This window comes from Spea bombifrons, chromosome 1, assembly GCF_027358695.1.
Source record: "Spea bombifrons isolate aSpeBom1 chromosome 1, aSpeBom1.2.pri, whole genome shotgun sequence".
Taxonomy (NCBI): Eukaryota; Metazoa; Chordata; class Amphibia; order Anura; family Pelobatidae; genus Spea; species Spea bombifrons.
In genome coordinates this window covers 62512588-62527404 of record NC_071087.1, presented here as the reverse complement: position 1 = coordinate 62527404, position 14817 = coordinate 62512588, and the positions used below count along the sequence as shown (strand labels likewise).

The following is a 14817-nucleotide window of genomic DNA, read 5'->3' as shown; positions in this document are numbered from 1 at the left end:
GAGCACTCTGCCTCCCCCTCCTTCCTCCAAACTTACCGGAGCTTCTGAGTCCCCGGTGCGTAGTCCGGGCAGCATGTAGAGCTCTACGCGATTCGCGTAGACAACTTCCGCTGCAGCCGGGAGGAGGTACGGTTAGCAGCGGGGTTGTCTGCTTTGACAAGCCCACTCCAAAACCCTTATTTTGATTCTTTTGAGCCATTCAGAGGTGGACTTGCTTGGGTGATTTGGCTCATTGTCCTGCTGCATAACCCAATTGTGCTTGAGCTTTAGGTCACAAACAGATGGCTGGACAGTCTCCCTTTTCAAGATTTCACCACTGCCTCAAGTTCACTTCATTTGTACATAATGGCTCTCTTTGTGGTTCCATGGAGTCCCAGAGCCTTAGTAATGGCTTTATAGCCCTTTCCAGATGTCAATGACTTCTCATCTGTTCTTTAGACCACAACATCAAGTGCATCTTTTTGCATGCTTAACTTCGCAAGACAGGTTCTGTTTAATTGTTTAGATATAATAGGGCTTGTGGCAATCATGCCTGGGTGTGTGTACTGAAATTGAACCTGGTTAGGAATTAAATTTGGTTAATTGGTTGATTTGGTAACTAAAGGGGGCAATTATTTTTTCAAATAGGGCCGGGTAGGGTTGGATACCTTTTTTCCCTCTATACATGAAATCATCATTTATAACAGCATTTTGTGTTAACTCAAGTTATCTTTGGCTAATATTAAAATTAGTTTGAAGATCCAAAAACTTTTAAATGTGACAAATATGAAAACATAGAAATCAGGAAGGGGGGGCAATTTTTTTTTTTTTTAAACAGCACTGTAGTTTGCTGCCTTAGTGAGTGATGTAGCCGCCACTAGACATAGGAATTAATTTACCATGACACTGCAGAGCCTGATTCCACATTTGGACGGCATACATAGAACCGGATTAACAGTTTAAGCAAGGCTGCCTTTTTCTTTTACACCAGCATGCCTCAACATATGTCAACTTTAACATTGTTCATTTTCCTCTGTTGTAGAACCTGAGGGAGCTCTAGAAAAATGCAATATACCGTAATAGTGGCACAACTTTTGAAACATGGCCTCATCACTATAGCAACAAACAGAATTGATGTAATTTTGAGGTTTCATTTTTTCACTTGTCTTCTACAAAAATGTTCCAGCTACTGCCTACAAGTGTATATTTCAGTATACCAAGAGTAACACATTTCAAATAAGAGTTTAAATACATGAGGTAAGACCTACTTGAACTATTAAATCGCTTTGTTGGCTAGCGAAGCAATACCCGCCTAACGATTTAGGCTCCTGTCAATTACATTTCTAACATAAGATTGCTATAAATTTCTAGTGCCTTAAGCTCTAAGAATAGACTACAACTTGTGTAACGTAATATTCACCTCCGTACTGAAAACTCCTTTCTCTACTACTCATTTCTGAAATGGCGCAACTATTTTTGGATTCACTGGGCTTGGTATTCGATTTTCCATGAGAGCTGAAGTTCACATGTCACCTCGCAGTTAGTCCCTCCTTGTGGGTATTGAATGTGCAAGATACATAGATTATATATTATACACTGGGATAGTTGACTGAACATCTACTTGTTAACCAAGTCAAATATTATTGAACCATGAGGCCATAAGCGTAACAGCTACCAACACAAAGTGCCAACATGCATGCTATAGTTTAATCAACATACAAAATTAACACTGAAAGAAAGAAAAAAAAAAAACCAAACACAAAACCTTCCTTTGTTTATTTTATTTTTACAAAAAACATATTACAAAAATTCTGATGGAATCAGGAGAGAAGACAAAATCTCCGGTTAGCTGCATCAGAAATGTCTGTTAAAATACAGTAAAGTGCTTATTTTTTCCAGATTTTTTTTTTTTTTTTACTTATTTCTTTAATTCCTCCCAACCCACCCTCCCATGCAAAAAAAAAGAAAAAAAAAACTAAACAAAACAAAACCCCACATCCTTCGGCCATTACCATCTCCTGTGCAGAGAATGTTATACCACAGTGCATTACAAAACATTTTGTAGAAAACATTGGCATCTAGAAGCCAAGTAAGTTTGTAGGTTTTTTTTTTTTTTATTATTTATTTTTTTTAAGCCAAAGATGTCAGTCTCAGGATCTTCAGAAAAGTTACATTTTGAACAGCTTCAAAGTAATACACAACTGCTGCATATCATTCATGTTTTAGAAGCTTATACGCAAGATTACCACATTTGCAGTCCACGAAAGGTGAACAAGCCGCTTTCGCAGTAAATGTGTAGAAATTTATATTACATACAGGGTTTTTTCCTTCATTGCCAATTGAGTTTGAAAATCACTTTTATTTGCTTGTTTTGGGTTGTTCTGTTTAAAGCAAGAATGCCAATTATGTATAATACTTGCAGCGGCAATATAAAAAGGCTAATCAATTTCCCCCAACCTTTAAAATACCTGGGAAAAAAAGAAGGGGGAAGTGGAAGCCCACAAACTAAGCAGGGCCACATACTTAAATAAGACAGTCCCACCAGCATCAATAATAAAATGAGGTGCTAGTACAAGGATTACAAAAATCCTTGACATTCACATATTTAACTCCTATAACGAATTTCCCCTGACCTCAAATATACAGAAATGTTTCTGCAAGGAGCAGATTCAAGTTTTCTTAATATAAGACAATTGTTTGATTGACAGAAAAGAAAAAACAAAATCCTGGGATGATGTGGTGAGTACTTTGGCAACACTCACTAGGACAGTAAAGGAATGTTTCAATCCCAATTGTGTGTATACACACAAAAATAAATGCAGGAACTCACACATGCTACAACAGAAGAAAGAAAGCGGTGGAGCACATAAGGAAAAAAACAAAACTAAAGTATCGAATGGCGATTGTAACTACGTGTATATTGGTAATTTCAAAAACGGAGATTAGATATATTGATATATATATCTATCAAGAATTTCCTGGTTAGATTGGCAAGACAGCATACAAAAAAAATGTAGAGTATGTAAAATACATAAAATGGAGGCAAAAATAAACACCTATACCCTATTGAGTTCCATTGAGTGTGATCAATCATCCATGTAGTCTCTCTCTGTTACCAAACCTACAGCAATCCCTTCTGCTGATCACTGTATAGCATATGTCTGCAATAAGGCACTTAAATATTTATCTGGCCACAACACAGCAGTCACATTGTCCGACTGCACTACACAGAGCGGTGTAAAAGTTGCCCCTCAGATCATTAACACACAAAGGGAATACAAGACGACTGTGATCAGATTCTATCAGTTAAATAAGCTTTGCCCTCTACATTTTTTTTTTTTTTTTTTTTTTTTTTTTTTTTTTAACACTGATACACACTTATTGCTCTTAAATGGACTGTCACAGGGTCACTGCTGAAATTCAGCTCTCTGGCAAAAAATAGCATTAAGCTGCCACCAGCATAGTTATGACCCTTAAGGCAAGATCTGTAAGTATTGGGGGGGGGGGTACAAAAATGGCAGTTTATGTGATGTATAAACTCAATTCTTCAACAATAAGAATATGCCTGTCACCAATGGAGTCTTAATGTAACATACATATATCTCCTAACATTACCAACATGCCATTTAGCCTCAACAGAAAATCTTTTGTCACTTGAAGGTACCTAAAACACTAGGAAATGCGCTTGATTTGGCTTCATTTTTCATATTGAGGTCTTCGTTCTTTGAAGCCATCAAGAGGACATGAAGCATTGTTGTGTTCAGTTGGAATTTTACATGGCATAGCCGGGCACAAAACTAGTGGCTCCAGCGATTTTTAAAATTTCAGAGGAACTTACAAAATTTTGTATTAACTAATTAGCCACCGGAAATATCATTGATGCCCTCCAGACTGCACATAGACTTGATCTTTCACAATAAATGTATGTTTTATCAAACATAACTGAGGCTTCCTATCAAGAAGCAGTGCAAGTTGAAGATTTACTGGACAATACATGATGGCAGGTTGGTTGTCCCACACAGCCTTGAGAGGTGCACTAGGCATTTAATATGCCATGTTGCAAACACACAGGGCATCATTGGTCTCATTACACATCAAAATGAGAAAGAAACCCTAGGATTTGCAAGATTAGATCCACGAGAGGACAGTTTCACCCATTCCCTTTTTCAATAACTTGGGGGTTTATTTTATGTTTCAACTACTTTCACGCAGTCAACATTAAACAGCACTTTTAAAAGTTACCCAAAATTCAAGAGGTTCTCATACCCTTACGATCTTGTACTACAAATAATGACAACTCATTTTAAAAAGGTCTTCAAGGAGTTTGATATTGCAGTTTCATCATTTAGAATTCTTGTCACCCTAGTGGTAGTCTCAGATTATATCTCCCTCCCTGTAGAAACGGTTTCTGAAACTGGGCATTGTACCCTTTGACAGCAGACCTCCAAAGTCATTAGAATCTGGTATTCGTACATTTCTGTCTGCGGATTTAGCTTATCATGCAAAATGCACCATGTTGTACTACTATCTGTCTCAGTCCACCAAAAACAGTATAATCTGCTGCAGTGAAAAGTCACTGACACCTCCGTCTTCTCATACTTCTGTAACTATTATTTATAGATCTTTTAAAGCAACAATTTCTGGGCAAGCCATTAACCCTGCAAGTGCCAAAGGCCTTAACACAATAGTAAACCTCATTGGATGTACCCCTCTGGCACTTGAGTAGCTTGAGACACTAATATGTCAACAGTATTTTGTTACTTAAAACTTAAAGCAGCAAATGGTCATGGACATTTACACAGTCTAGTGTGAGCACATCAATAATTTTCCAGGAGATATACATATACATACAAGTTGCTGGCCCCCATATGCGAAGAGCTACACTGCAGTATGCCAGATTTATAGCCAGCATTTTATTTAGGGAAACTATTCGTCCCCCATTCTGCAGGTAAGAACTCTATAAAGAAAACAGTTGCTGTGGTCACCCTAACATTAACATTCTAGGTCAATGACACATATGTCACACAGTTTAAATAGATTCGGTAAATTCCTGAATCCAAATTTCCTATTCCCCTGATGTATGAGCGGGAAAAAAAAAAATAAAAAAATAAAAATCAGTAGCTGCATCTTAAAACAACGTCTCATGTGCTACATCTCAGCTTCAGCTTTTGCCATATCGTCCCCCTCCAGTCACACAAAAGCCACTAATGAAGGAGTAGCATGATTCACAGTTTGCTAGAACTGAATAATATAAATTATCCTTTGGTGAAAAAAAAGAGAAAAAATTGAGATTGAAAGTTGAAACTTAAAGCTGTTTTTAGAAGGCTTTGGATTCCTTTAAGTCTGTTAACAGAGATGAGGGGAGCCATTAAACTCCAGCAAATAGAAAATTGGAAGCCAGCCAATTGAAATCAGTTACTGGATTGAAAAAGAGAAATATATACACGTGTGTATAAAGATGGGTCTTTTAAAGAAAGACAAACAAAGGATAACACCAACATTCTACAGGACTTAATGCTGGCTAATGAAAGGCACATAGGCCCTTCTGTGACTTCAGTCACAAAAGGAACCATAGGAGATGGCTGTTTGTTTTGGCTTAGACAAGTGTTTTGAACTTTCCAGTTGGTTCATTATAATACAACAACAACAACATTTCCCACAATAAGGGAAGCAAAGTGCCCTTTTGGGTGGATAAATTGTGTGACGTTTGACATTAGCCAAGAAAAGCCTGTATAATAGAGATATTATCAAAAATATAATTAGATTGACATATTAACCTTCATATACCACTGTGCCCCCTTACGCATTATAGATAATTTATTTAGTCAACTCATAAGATGTTGATAAAACACCCAGGGTACAGAAGCAGCCCTTCTGCCATGCTGCTGTAAATCCTTGCAACACTGGTGGGAAGCAAGGCAGTAGAAGCTGCTACTGTGGATTTTTATGGTGCGGAGCTTTTAAATCTCAAACATCTTATGTAAAGAGGATTATTGCAATGCACTGAAGATAAACGTGACCATGTGACAAACATTAAAATCAGAATGTTGATTTTCCACAAAAAAAAAAAAAAAAAAAAAAAAAGAAGATTTGCACCATCTAAAGACAGAACCCCTGGTAATCCCAATAAAATGCCTTAAATAAACAGGGTGCTGAAATTTTTCATGATGAAACAAGCACAGTGTAGAGAAGGAGGCCATCCTATAGTGACAGCCAGTTGTTACCCGTCACAAGCTCACATGCAACCACCACAGGAATGGAAAGATGGGCCATTTCCTCAGTCATTGGCAATTATAAGTGATGCCAAGCTAGGAGGAGAGATGCCCACTTTACTACCCTGCTGCCTCCTCTTGGCCAGCTTGGATTCAGAAGGAGGGGAAAGCCGCATGGAGCAAGAGGTAGCTTTGACAACGATGGGACATGAGGATGCTGAAGAGTCCACTCCTTCCTCTTCCTCCTCTCGCTCCATCAACTGACGGTTCATTGCGATGGCTTCAGCTGCAAATGAAGTCAGGTCTTTGGCACTACTGTTCCTGCATGAAAGGGAGACAAGGAACTAAGAATCAAAATGGTATTCAAACTCATAATGGTCTCAGTTATTTAAACCAATGTGACAATAAAAATAAAAAAACAAAAAGGACCAAAGCTTACCTCTGTAGGATAATCGGAGTGGGGAGTGTATTTTCAGGTGCACGCTGTAATTAAGAAGAAAACATGTCACCAATGAACAACTTACAAAAACGTTGCAAGCTCTTAATCACAGGCTGTAATAATAATTCTGGTTTACTATAACTTTTCTCTTTTAGAAACAAGGCGACAAATAGACCTACCCCCTGCACCCAAGGATGCTGCAAAACCTGAGCTGCACTCAGTCTCTTCTTAGCATCTCGAAGCAGCAGTTTGGAGATCAGATCTTTAGCTCCAGAAGAGATATGAGCCCAGTCCTTTTCTGGAAACTCGTACTTTCCTTCCTGGATACTGACAAACAGCATATTCTATGGATGAAAATACAAGATGATTAATGAAGGAAACAAGAAAATAAAATTTAAAAAAAGTGAAAAATAAAGATCCAGAAGCAGCAATAAACACATGGAAGTTATGGGATAAGAAAAGTAGACAAGACAAGAATTACCTGGCAGGTAGGGCAGGCTTCACCCCGGTCCCATCCACAGTCACTTCCGCAATGCCCCACAAATGGAGGGTATCCACTTAACATGATATACAAGATCACCCCCAAGCTCCATAAGTCACATCGCTTGTCGTAAATGGAAGCCTCCTCATTAAAAGCCTCTACCACTTCTGGTGCCATGTATTCAGCAGAGCCACACTGAAAGGAAAAGGCAAAAAACTCAGTGCTCCAAGCAAGTGAACTGTTGAATATCTGCCTTATCTTTTTTTTTAAAAAAAACACAATTTGACAATTCCCTCCACCACCACCACCATTTACAAGGTAAACCCAGTCCTCACTTACCGGAGTGAGCAGTTCTGGAGTGGATATTGGGGAGCAGTCACTGTTCAGTTTTATCCCACTGCCAAGGTCAAAATCACAAATCTTCACCGGGGATACCTAGAAAGAGATGCTATATGTGTGAACAGACCGAACGTCACTTGCAAATGGGTTTAACTGTAAACAAATATAAGTTATGTACTATTAACAAAGAGGTACTACAACCCCTTGATTATTTTCCTGAAACATTACATGGTGACTTACTTGGTGTGGACTTTCACAAAGGATGTTTTCTGGTTTCAGGTCTCTGTGTGCTATACCTGCCAAAAATTAAAAAATAAGAGGAAGAGGCAGCATTAGTACCTACGAGTGCATCTTTGGACTGGATTAAATAGATGTCAAAGATACTCCGACTCTCGCTTACAGGTCTCTAAAGGGTACTTGTACCACGGTAGTAAGGCCCCATTAACCCCCATTTCAACACACCCAACCAAAGCTTAGAAGAACCATACCTTTGTTGTGCAAATAGTCAAGGGCTCCGGCAATATCTCGTACCACAAAACTGGCCTCCCTCTCGTTGAAATGCCTACGACGGTGAATGTGATTCAATATGGAGCCTGTGGGTAAACGGTTTCATATGGCGTTAGAAATAGAGGTTTAAACAGATTCTTCCTAACACTTCCCAGATCTCAGAGGATCATATATGACCTATAAATCAATGCAATACCCCCCCCCACAGTAGTAGTAAAAGTGTTTGTTACTTCTAGACTACTTACTGGTGGGAATAAATAAATATATATATATATATATATATATATATAAACAAAGGCAATCTTATGCATTTAGGAGAAATAGTATAAAAACTTACCACCACACATCTTCTCAAAAACCAAGTAGAATTTATCCTCTTCTTCAAAGAACTCAATCAGTTCCAAAACATTGCTGAAGGGCATAATATTACAGTTAGAGACTAGCATGACAACACATACAAATCAATAGGAAATAATGGCACATTTGGCCACAAACCTCTCCACTATGTCACAGAATGCTGTGAGAACAATTTACTATGCAGCATTCAGATCAAACAGAAGGCATTCTGCGTGAGTGTGCATGGCATACATATCACCCAGGTAGCCATACTGGAAATACCCAGTGAACATACACTTGCTACCACAGAATCTATATAATGTCAGGTCGACTTAACAAGCCTTCTTGTAAGGCATTTGCAATGTTGGATGTGCTTACTCACCTGTGCCCCTGACACTGGTACAGCATTTCCACTTCCCTAAACACTCTGTTTCGACTGTGGCCTGGTCTCTTCTCAATTATCTGAAAGGTCCAAATTTTAAAATTATTCAGCTAAATCTTAACCACAAAACGTGCGGAGCATAACAATTTGCTCTAGTATGCGACATCTCTGCAGCTGCTAATGGTTTCTTATTTTAACTAAATTTATTTAAATACATATATATAATTTTTTTTTTTTTTTTAAAAAGTTAGGTCTTCTGTAACACAAACTAGGCCAAGCCCTGTCCTTTTATTTTGTATTGCCATCACTCATCATAAAGCAATTATCTCTCACCTTAACTGCGTATTCTTTGTTGGTGATGAGGTTAATACAGCTTTGAACTTTAGCATACGCTCCCTCACCAAGAACTTCATCTTGCAGTTGGTACATATCTGCAGAAAACAGAGACAGGCAACATCAGAACACTAAATCAAGAAATACAATGACTGATAGGCATGTCAGGGTACATGCACAGAGAAGACCAGCATCAAATACTTTCATGCTCTCTAAAGACTGTAGTTTTAGCCTTAAGTTTAAAAAAAAAAAAAAAAAAAAAAAAAAAAAAATACAAAACAAGCTTAGTTGATTAGGGGAGAAAAGTATGGGTAGGAGAACTGAAAATGTAAAAATTATAAGGCTATCTTCAGCGACAAATAGTTGTAAGGGCCCAAATTATTTTACTTGGCCCAAAAAAAAAAAAAACCACACAAAAAGGAAGAGCAAGACACCAATGAGATGACACACCTTCAAAGCGTCCGCTGAAGCTATCTGTTGCCCTGCATCGTTTTTTCTTCTTTGTTCTTTTCTTGGCATCGGGAATATCAATGGGGTCACTGGATGGCATGTCTGAGGACAAGGAATGTAAGAATAGTAATGTATTTTGTGGATAAATGGCTTGATCACTTAGGAATAAGGCACTTCTTTCTCTTATCATTGAACAGGCATTTTCTCCTTAAAAGCAAGTTATGGCTCCCGCCAACACACAAGGGCAAGATTCAGGGTTCAGCAACATGCATTACATACTTTTTAAAAAGCAAGTTACGTTTATTTACCTGGACGTGTGGGACAGTCAAAATTAAACACATTGTCCATGTCTCTGGATCCCATCCCATAATCCACCATCTCAAATGGGTTTTGACCCTAAATAATAACAAAATTAAAGAAAAGTTACAATTTCCGGTGGGACCTTTTAAAACGTAATCAACCATTTAACAAGCTGGACTGCAGCATCTATAGTCCGTAACTTCATGGGAGTTCCACACCGTCTAAAGGTAGACCCGTTAATTATTATGTAATTGAGATAACCAAACCTTGTACATGTTCTTGGCTTGGTCTGTGCATCTGACTGGCAATAGAGCAAAATTGCTTGCCTTGGCTGAACCATGCGAGTGTAAATGCAGCAAACAACTAGAATTGCACTGCAACTTTCAATCTATATTTAAACTTGTGCTGTCCATAAAATCAAGTATTAAACTATGCATAAAGAATATTCTCAAGACCTCTTTTTCCAATTTGTTGTGTAATGGCGATCATTAAAATACATGCACAGCAAAGTCCACATCATGTGTATCACACAATATGCATCTGTCCAGTTGATGAGTTAACAGTAGCAGTAATATCATTGAAACTAAAATGATAATGAGACATGAAATGATTCTGTTATTTACATGTTAAAAGAAAAGCCTTAAATCCCAAGGAATGAACAAGAAGCTACAAATGCATACAAAAACTAGAGTTACCAAGTAGAGATTGAATTAACATGGGGTATGTAAATATTTCCCTATTGAAAGGGCCGCAAATAGAAGCTTATGGCAATTAAACGGCAGCCTGACTGCGGAAGGTTTAATGATCTTTTGATGGTGGTAGACAACTGGGACATCTTTCCATTGGAAGCGGTAGAGGCCAATAAAGTAATGGAATTATAACATGAGTGGGACAGGCTTAAAGCTATCCTGAATCTAAGAGGAGATCAAGGAATTGTAAAGGTCTGAATATTTACATAAAAAAAAACAACAAAAAAAAAAAAACCATAGAAACAGTCTGTTTCCAAAAGAGTTAATAAATTCCAAGAGTCAATATATTCCAAAGAGCGTTCAACAAGTTTAGCAGATGCTTTTTTGTTTGCTGAGATATTTTGCAAGTCATTGAACATATATTTTGGATAATTTATTTGTCTCTATGTAACAGATAGTGGGTGTTAAAAAAAAAAAAAAAAAAAAAAAAAAAAAAGCCACCAAGACAGCTGAGTATTTTCCCGGTAGCATTTAGAGTACGCAACAGACTGTATTAAAACTGCCCTCTGTTTACAGCTCCTCCTCCGATCTCATGATCTGCCTGGCAACAAGTCTTATTTTAAACTGTAGGAGGGAGGTCGGGATGCACGTCACTCGGAGAACTAACGCAGTATTAAAATACACACAGAACAAGCACAAAAGGGGATTTTGCAGGCGGGGATGCCATATCACCCTGAAGTGCTGGGGAAGCAGGATTACGGGGAGGAGTGGAGATTTGTCCTTTTGGAAAATGTAGTTTTCCGATCCAGCACGAGACAAGTCGAACATATTATTTTAGCATATTACTCCTGCATACGCAGGAACGCTTGACTTATAATATATATAAATATACACACACAAACACTCAAAGCCAATATCAACTTTCTACTCACCTTAAAAGATCGGTGAAATCCTTTTATCTCTGGACTTTTCTTCTGAACCATGTTGGCCAATGATAAAAATATAATCCCAATTTATGAAAGGCAAAAAAAGGATAGATCTCTGATCAGAGACCAAAATTACGGTAACAGAAAAATTTGCGGGGGGGAATGAGTGAAAAAAATTTGGGAGAGCCGAGATCCCAGATAGCTGGAAAGAGACCCTGCAGAAGAGAACATTGAAAGTTTTTAGCCACAGTTACTTTTGACCAAATACATGTTACATAGCTTAGCATTCTGTTGTTATTAAAGTCACCCAAAGTAAGAATTAACAGCTCACGCAACATCTCTGCTAGAAGCATATAGCGCCATCATATTCTGTCATGGTGCACAAAAACTTTTACATTTGCCATGTGCTTTACTGGCTAGCCCCAAAGGGTTAAATGCTATATCATGGAGAAGTCTTGCCCTCCCCTTTGAGTGAAGTACTTTTTTTTTTTTAAGTTGGAAATGTGTGAGAAGTGGAGGAGGGGCAGCTTCAAATATTACACACATTAATACATTTCTTGGGTCATTTTACTTAAACTAGCTTGTAAGAAAGAGATGGTCCACTGGTACAAATCCAAAAACCTTACACCTTAATAGCCAACATTTATTTAGTCCTCAAGTCACCAAATCATTGCTCCTTCAATTGCAACTGCGTATGTCATATGAAAGTAAAACTAAACTTGAGGATTCTGTAGGTTTAAACAAACAAAAAAAAAAAACAGAACCACGGCCTTTAAAAGTTATATTAGATCACGATATTATCCCCTTTTCATAAAGCAGAGCTATACATTTTGGGAGAATACACTGGTATTTTCTATAATCTGTTTCAGTATAGCCAACTGTGGCTAGCTGGCCATGACAATTAGTAGTGGCTTCTTAATGTAAAAAAACAAAAACAAAAAACCCTCAATGAAACATTTTTGCCACTTAAATACATGACACATAGTGACCTATACCTTGGTCACTAACCTTCTCCTGTGGAAAGAACCACAATTTCTTGGCTTTGAAAATGTTCAAGCACTTTCTGATGCAATCTGGAGATATACTTCCTGAAGAAGTAGAGACATGTAAAATGTTTTAATTCTTGATGTGCTGTGTGGTTGTATCGTAAGCTTGGGGAAAATTAAGTCTCCATATTTTTTGTTAAGGAGACCCAACACGGCCAAGTCGTTGCACCAAGGGCATCAGGGAAATATTAAAGTGGTCTTCACGCTACTGCAGTGATCAAGAGGATAATAAAACAAGGGTCCTACAGAAGTTCTTAAGTGGTGTTTATTGCTTTGTGTTACATTTATCTTTTTTTTTTTTTTAAATTAGTGCTAAACACTTGAGTTCCTGTAAAAACGCACCCAAGGAAAGACCACTTCACTCTACCAGTTACATCATTATGGGATGAGGGGTTGTCCTTCAAACAAAATATATATATATTTAAAAGGGATAATCTATCTCTGAGACAATAGTATTTCTCCTCTAAGATGTATCACTTTGTAATACAAGGTTACCAAAACAAGTTTCATGTAAACGTGCAGAATAGCTGTCTGTGTAGCAATGCCAGAAAACGCCCATTGAAGAGACAGATGTGGGCCAAAAGGAAGTCAATGTCATGTGGTATATAACCATGTGCATGAGTGCAAGAATGTTGGCAGGAAGTGGTAAAGAAGAAAACAAAAAATGGCTGCTTAACACATCCAGGTGCCAATGTCCAAGAATGAGCACATGCGTCCATACTGTCTTAGAGGGCTACTTCACATAATCCATAAAGTTAGACATCCACAGAAGTTTCCATCGGAAATTGAAGGAAGCCTTTGGTCTCATCCAAAAGCCTATTCACCATAAGCTATAGTTTGCTCAAGCACAGGGGCTCTTCTGTTATGTTTTTTTCTTCTTCTTATCGCTTTGGGAAATAAATTGGTATTAAGAAATCCCACACGCAAGGATGGCGTAACTGCACCTGGAAGGCCTTTTGGCTACGACGCCACCCCTTCGGTGTTAATATTTAAAATTTTAGTAAAGGGTAGATCAAATCAGTTTTGTGTTTCTGTGCAAACGCGCTCGGCAGCTTTGTAAAGATCTCCTTTCTGGACACACGTTAAAGATCCTTGGGTATTAGAAAGGGAGGAAACGCATAACCAGCAGCAGTCAACAGCCACAATAAAATGACCTCATACGCTGCATCTGCAAAGGAATGAACGGTGTGACAGCGTCACCCTGTATAATACTCAACCCGGACAAAGCCATCTGAAGAGGCAAAGCCTTTAAAAAAAACACGCAGGGATCAATTGCAAATGCGATCACTTGTTCTAGGCTATTCTTCCATCAGTAGCCCTTTACAACCCTAACCTTTGTAGTTCAACGGCAAACAGGAACTCTGCCTTAACATGTTCTTTATAGAATTAAAAAAGTTTTACTTTCTAAGCCTGACAAACCACAAAACCCATGATGCACACTCATATTTATTGATTTATGTAGCGCCATCATATTCTGCAGCGCTGTACAACGATAAACAAGACATAAGTTGTGCATCACACAACAATTTGGATTTACAGAGACAGAAGACGAGGTGGACTCTACCCAAAACAAGCTTACAATCCGCAAGATGCCATGAATATGAAAAAAATATATATTAAAAACACTACTTTTAATTATTAGCAACAGCATCGCCTGCGTTGATTCATTTGATGGCGTCCCTTTGGAAATGTTAATAAAAATAGAGTAACAATAGTAGTCTTTTAGAAGAAGTGGTATTTTTTTTCCTCATTTATATATCCTTGGATCCCTTTAGAAATGCACATGTCCACTCAGGTAAAACACGTCTTCTCTTCAGGATGAGTGGAAGCCTCTACAGACAGCCTTTGTCCCCAACAGAAAACCCAATGCAGCTTAACCGTGCGCCAGTGACGTCTTTTTTTAATGCATTTCTATTACAAGCTTTGCAGGCCGGTGACAGAACAGAGACCTTCAAAAGAAGCAGCAGGGAAGCCCACCTTCTAGTCTCTCGCACACGCACCCCCCACCATCGGCGGGACTACTTACCTGGAGGGCTCTGCAGTGACACTGCTCTCAGCCTCTGAGACACCTACTGCTGTTCACATGAGAGGGCTGCCTGTGCACGCAGCCGCTGCCACTTATATAGCCTGTCCCAGAGGGGGCGTGCCCCTCACTCACATGACGGCAGATGCAGCGCTCGGAGCTGGCAGGGCTCGGCGCTCACATGATGGAGGAGCCTTCCCCCTCTGTACGTGCTGCTAATCACTGCCCCTGTCTCTCCCACTGACTCCCAGTCTGCCTGTTGTTCCTAGACCAGTTCCAGCCAACTTGTGCACACGCTCCTCCCTTTCCTCGCTTCAAAACACATTGCATCACGCAGCCAGCGCAGAGCGAGATACGATGGTGTCAAGTATCGCT

At 38.8% G+C, this 14817-nt stretch overlaps 1 protein-coding gene across 1 annotated transcript; it reads right to left on the bottom strand.

The window, feature by feature from the left end:
* Window positions 1–5440: 5440 nt before the first annotated feature.
* MKNK2 (MAPK interacting serine/threonine kinase 2) lies at window positions 5441–14555 on the bottom strand. Its single transcript, XM_053462596.1, has 14 exons — window positions 14446–14555; window positions 11380–11588; window positions 9767–9854; window positions 9459–9560; window positions 9009–9106; window positions 8676–8755; window positions 8295–8368; window positions 7939–8043; window positions 7691–7746; window positions 7451–7546; window positions 7112–7306; window positions 6810–6974; window positions 6631–6674; window positions 5441–6512 (listed from the first exon to the last, which is right to left on the bottom strand). Exons 2-14 carry the CDS (start codon window positions 11428–11430, stop codon window positions 6257–6259), a joined length of 1410 nt encoding a protein of 469 aa, XP_053318571.1. The 5' UTR covers window positions 11431–11588; window positions 14446–14555; the 3' UTR covers window positions 5441–6256.
* Window positions 14556–14817: the final 262 nt, after the last annotated feature.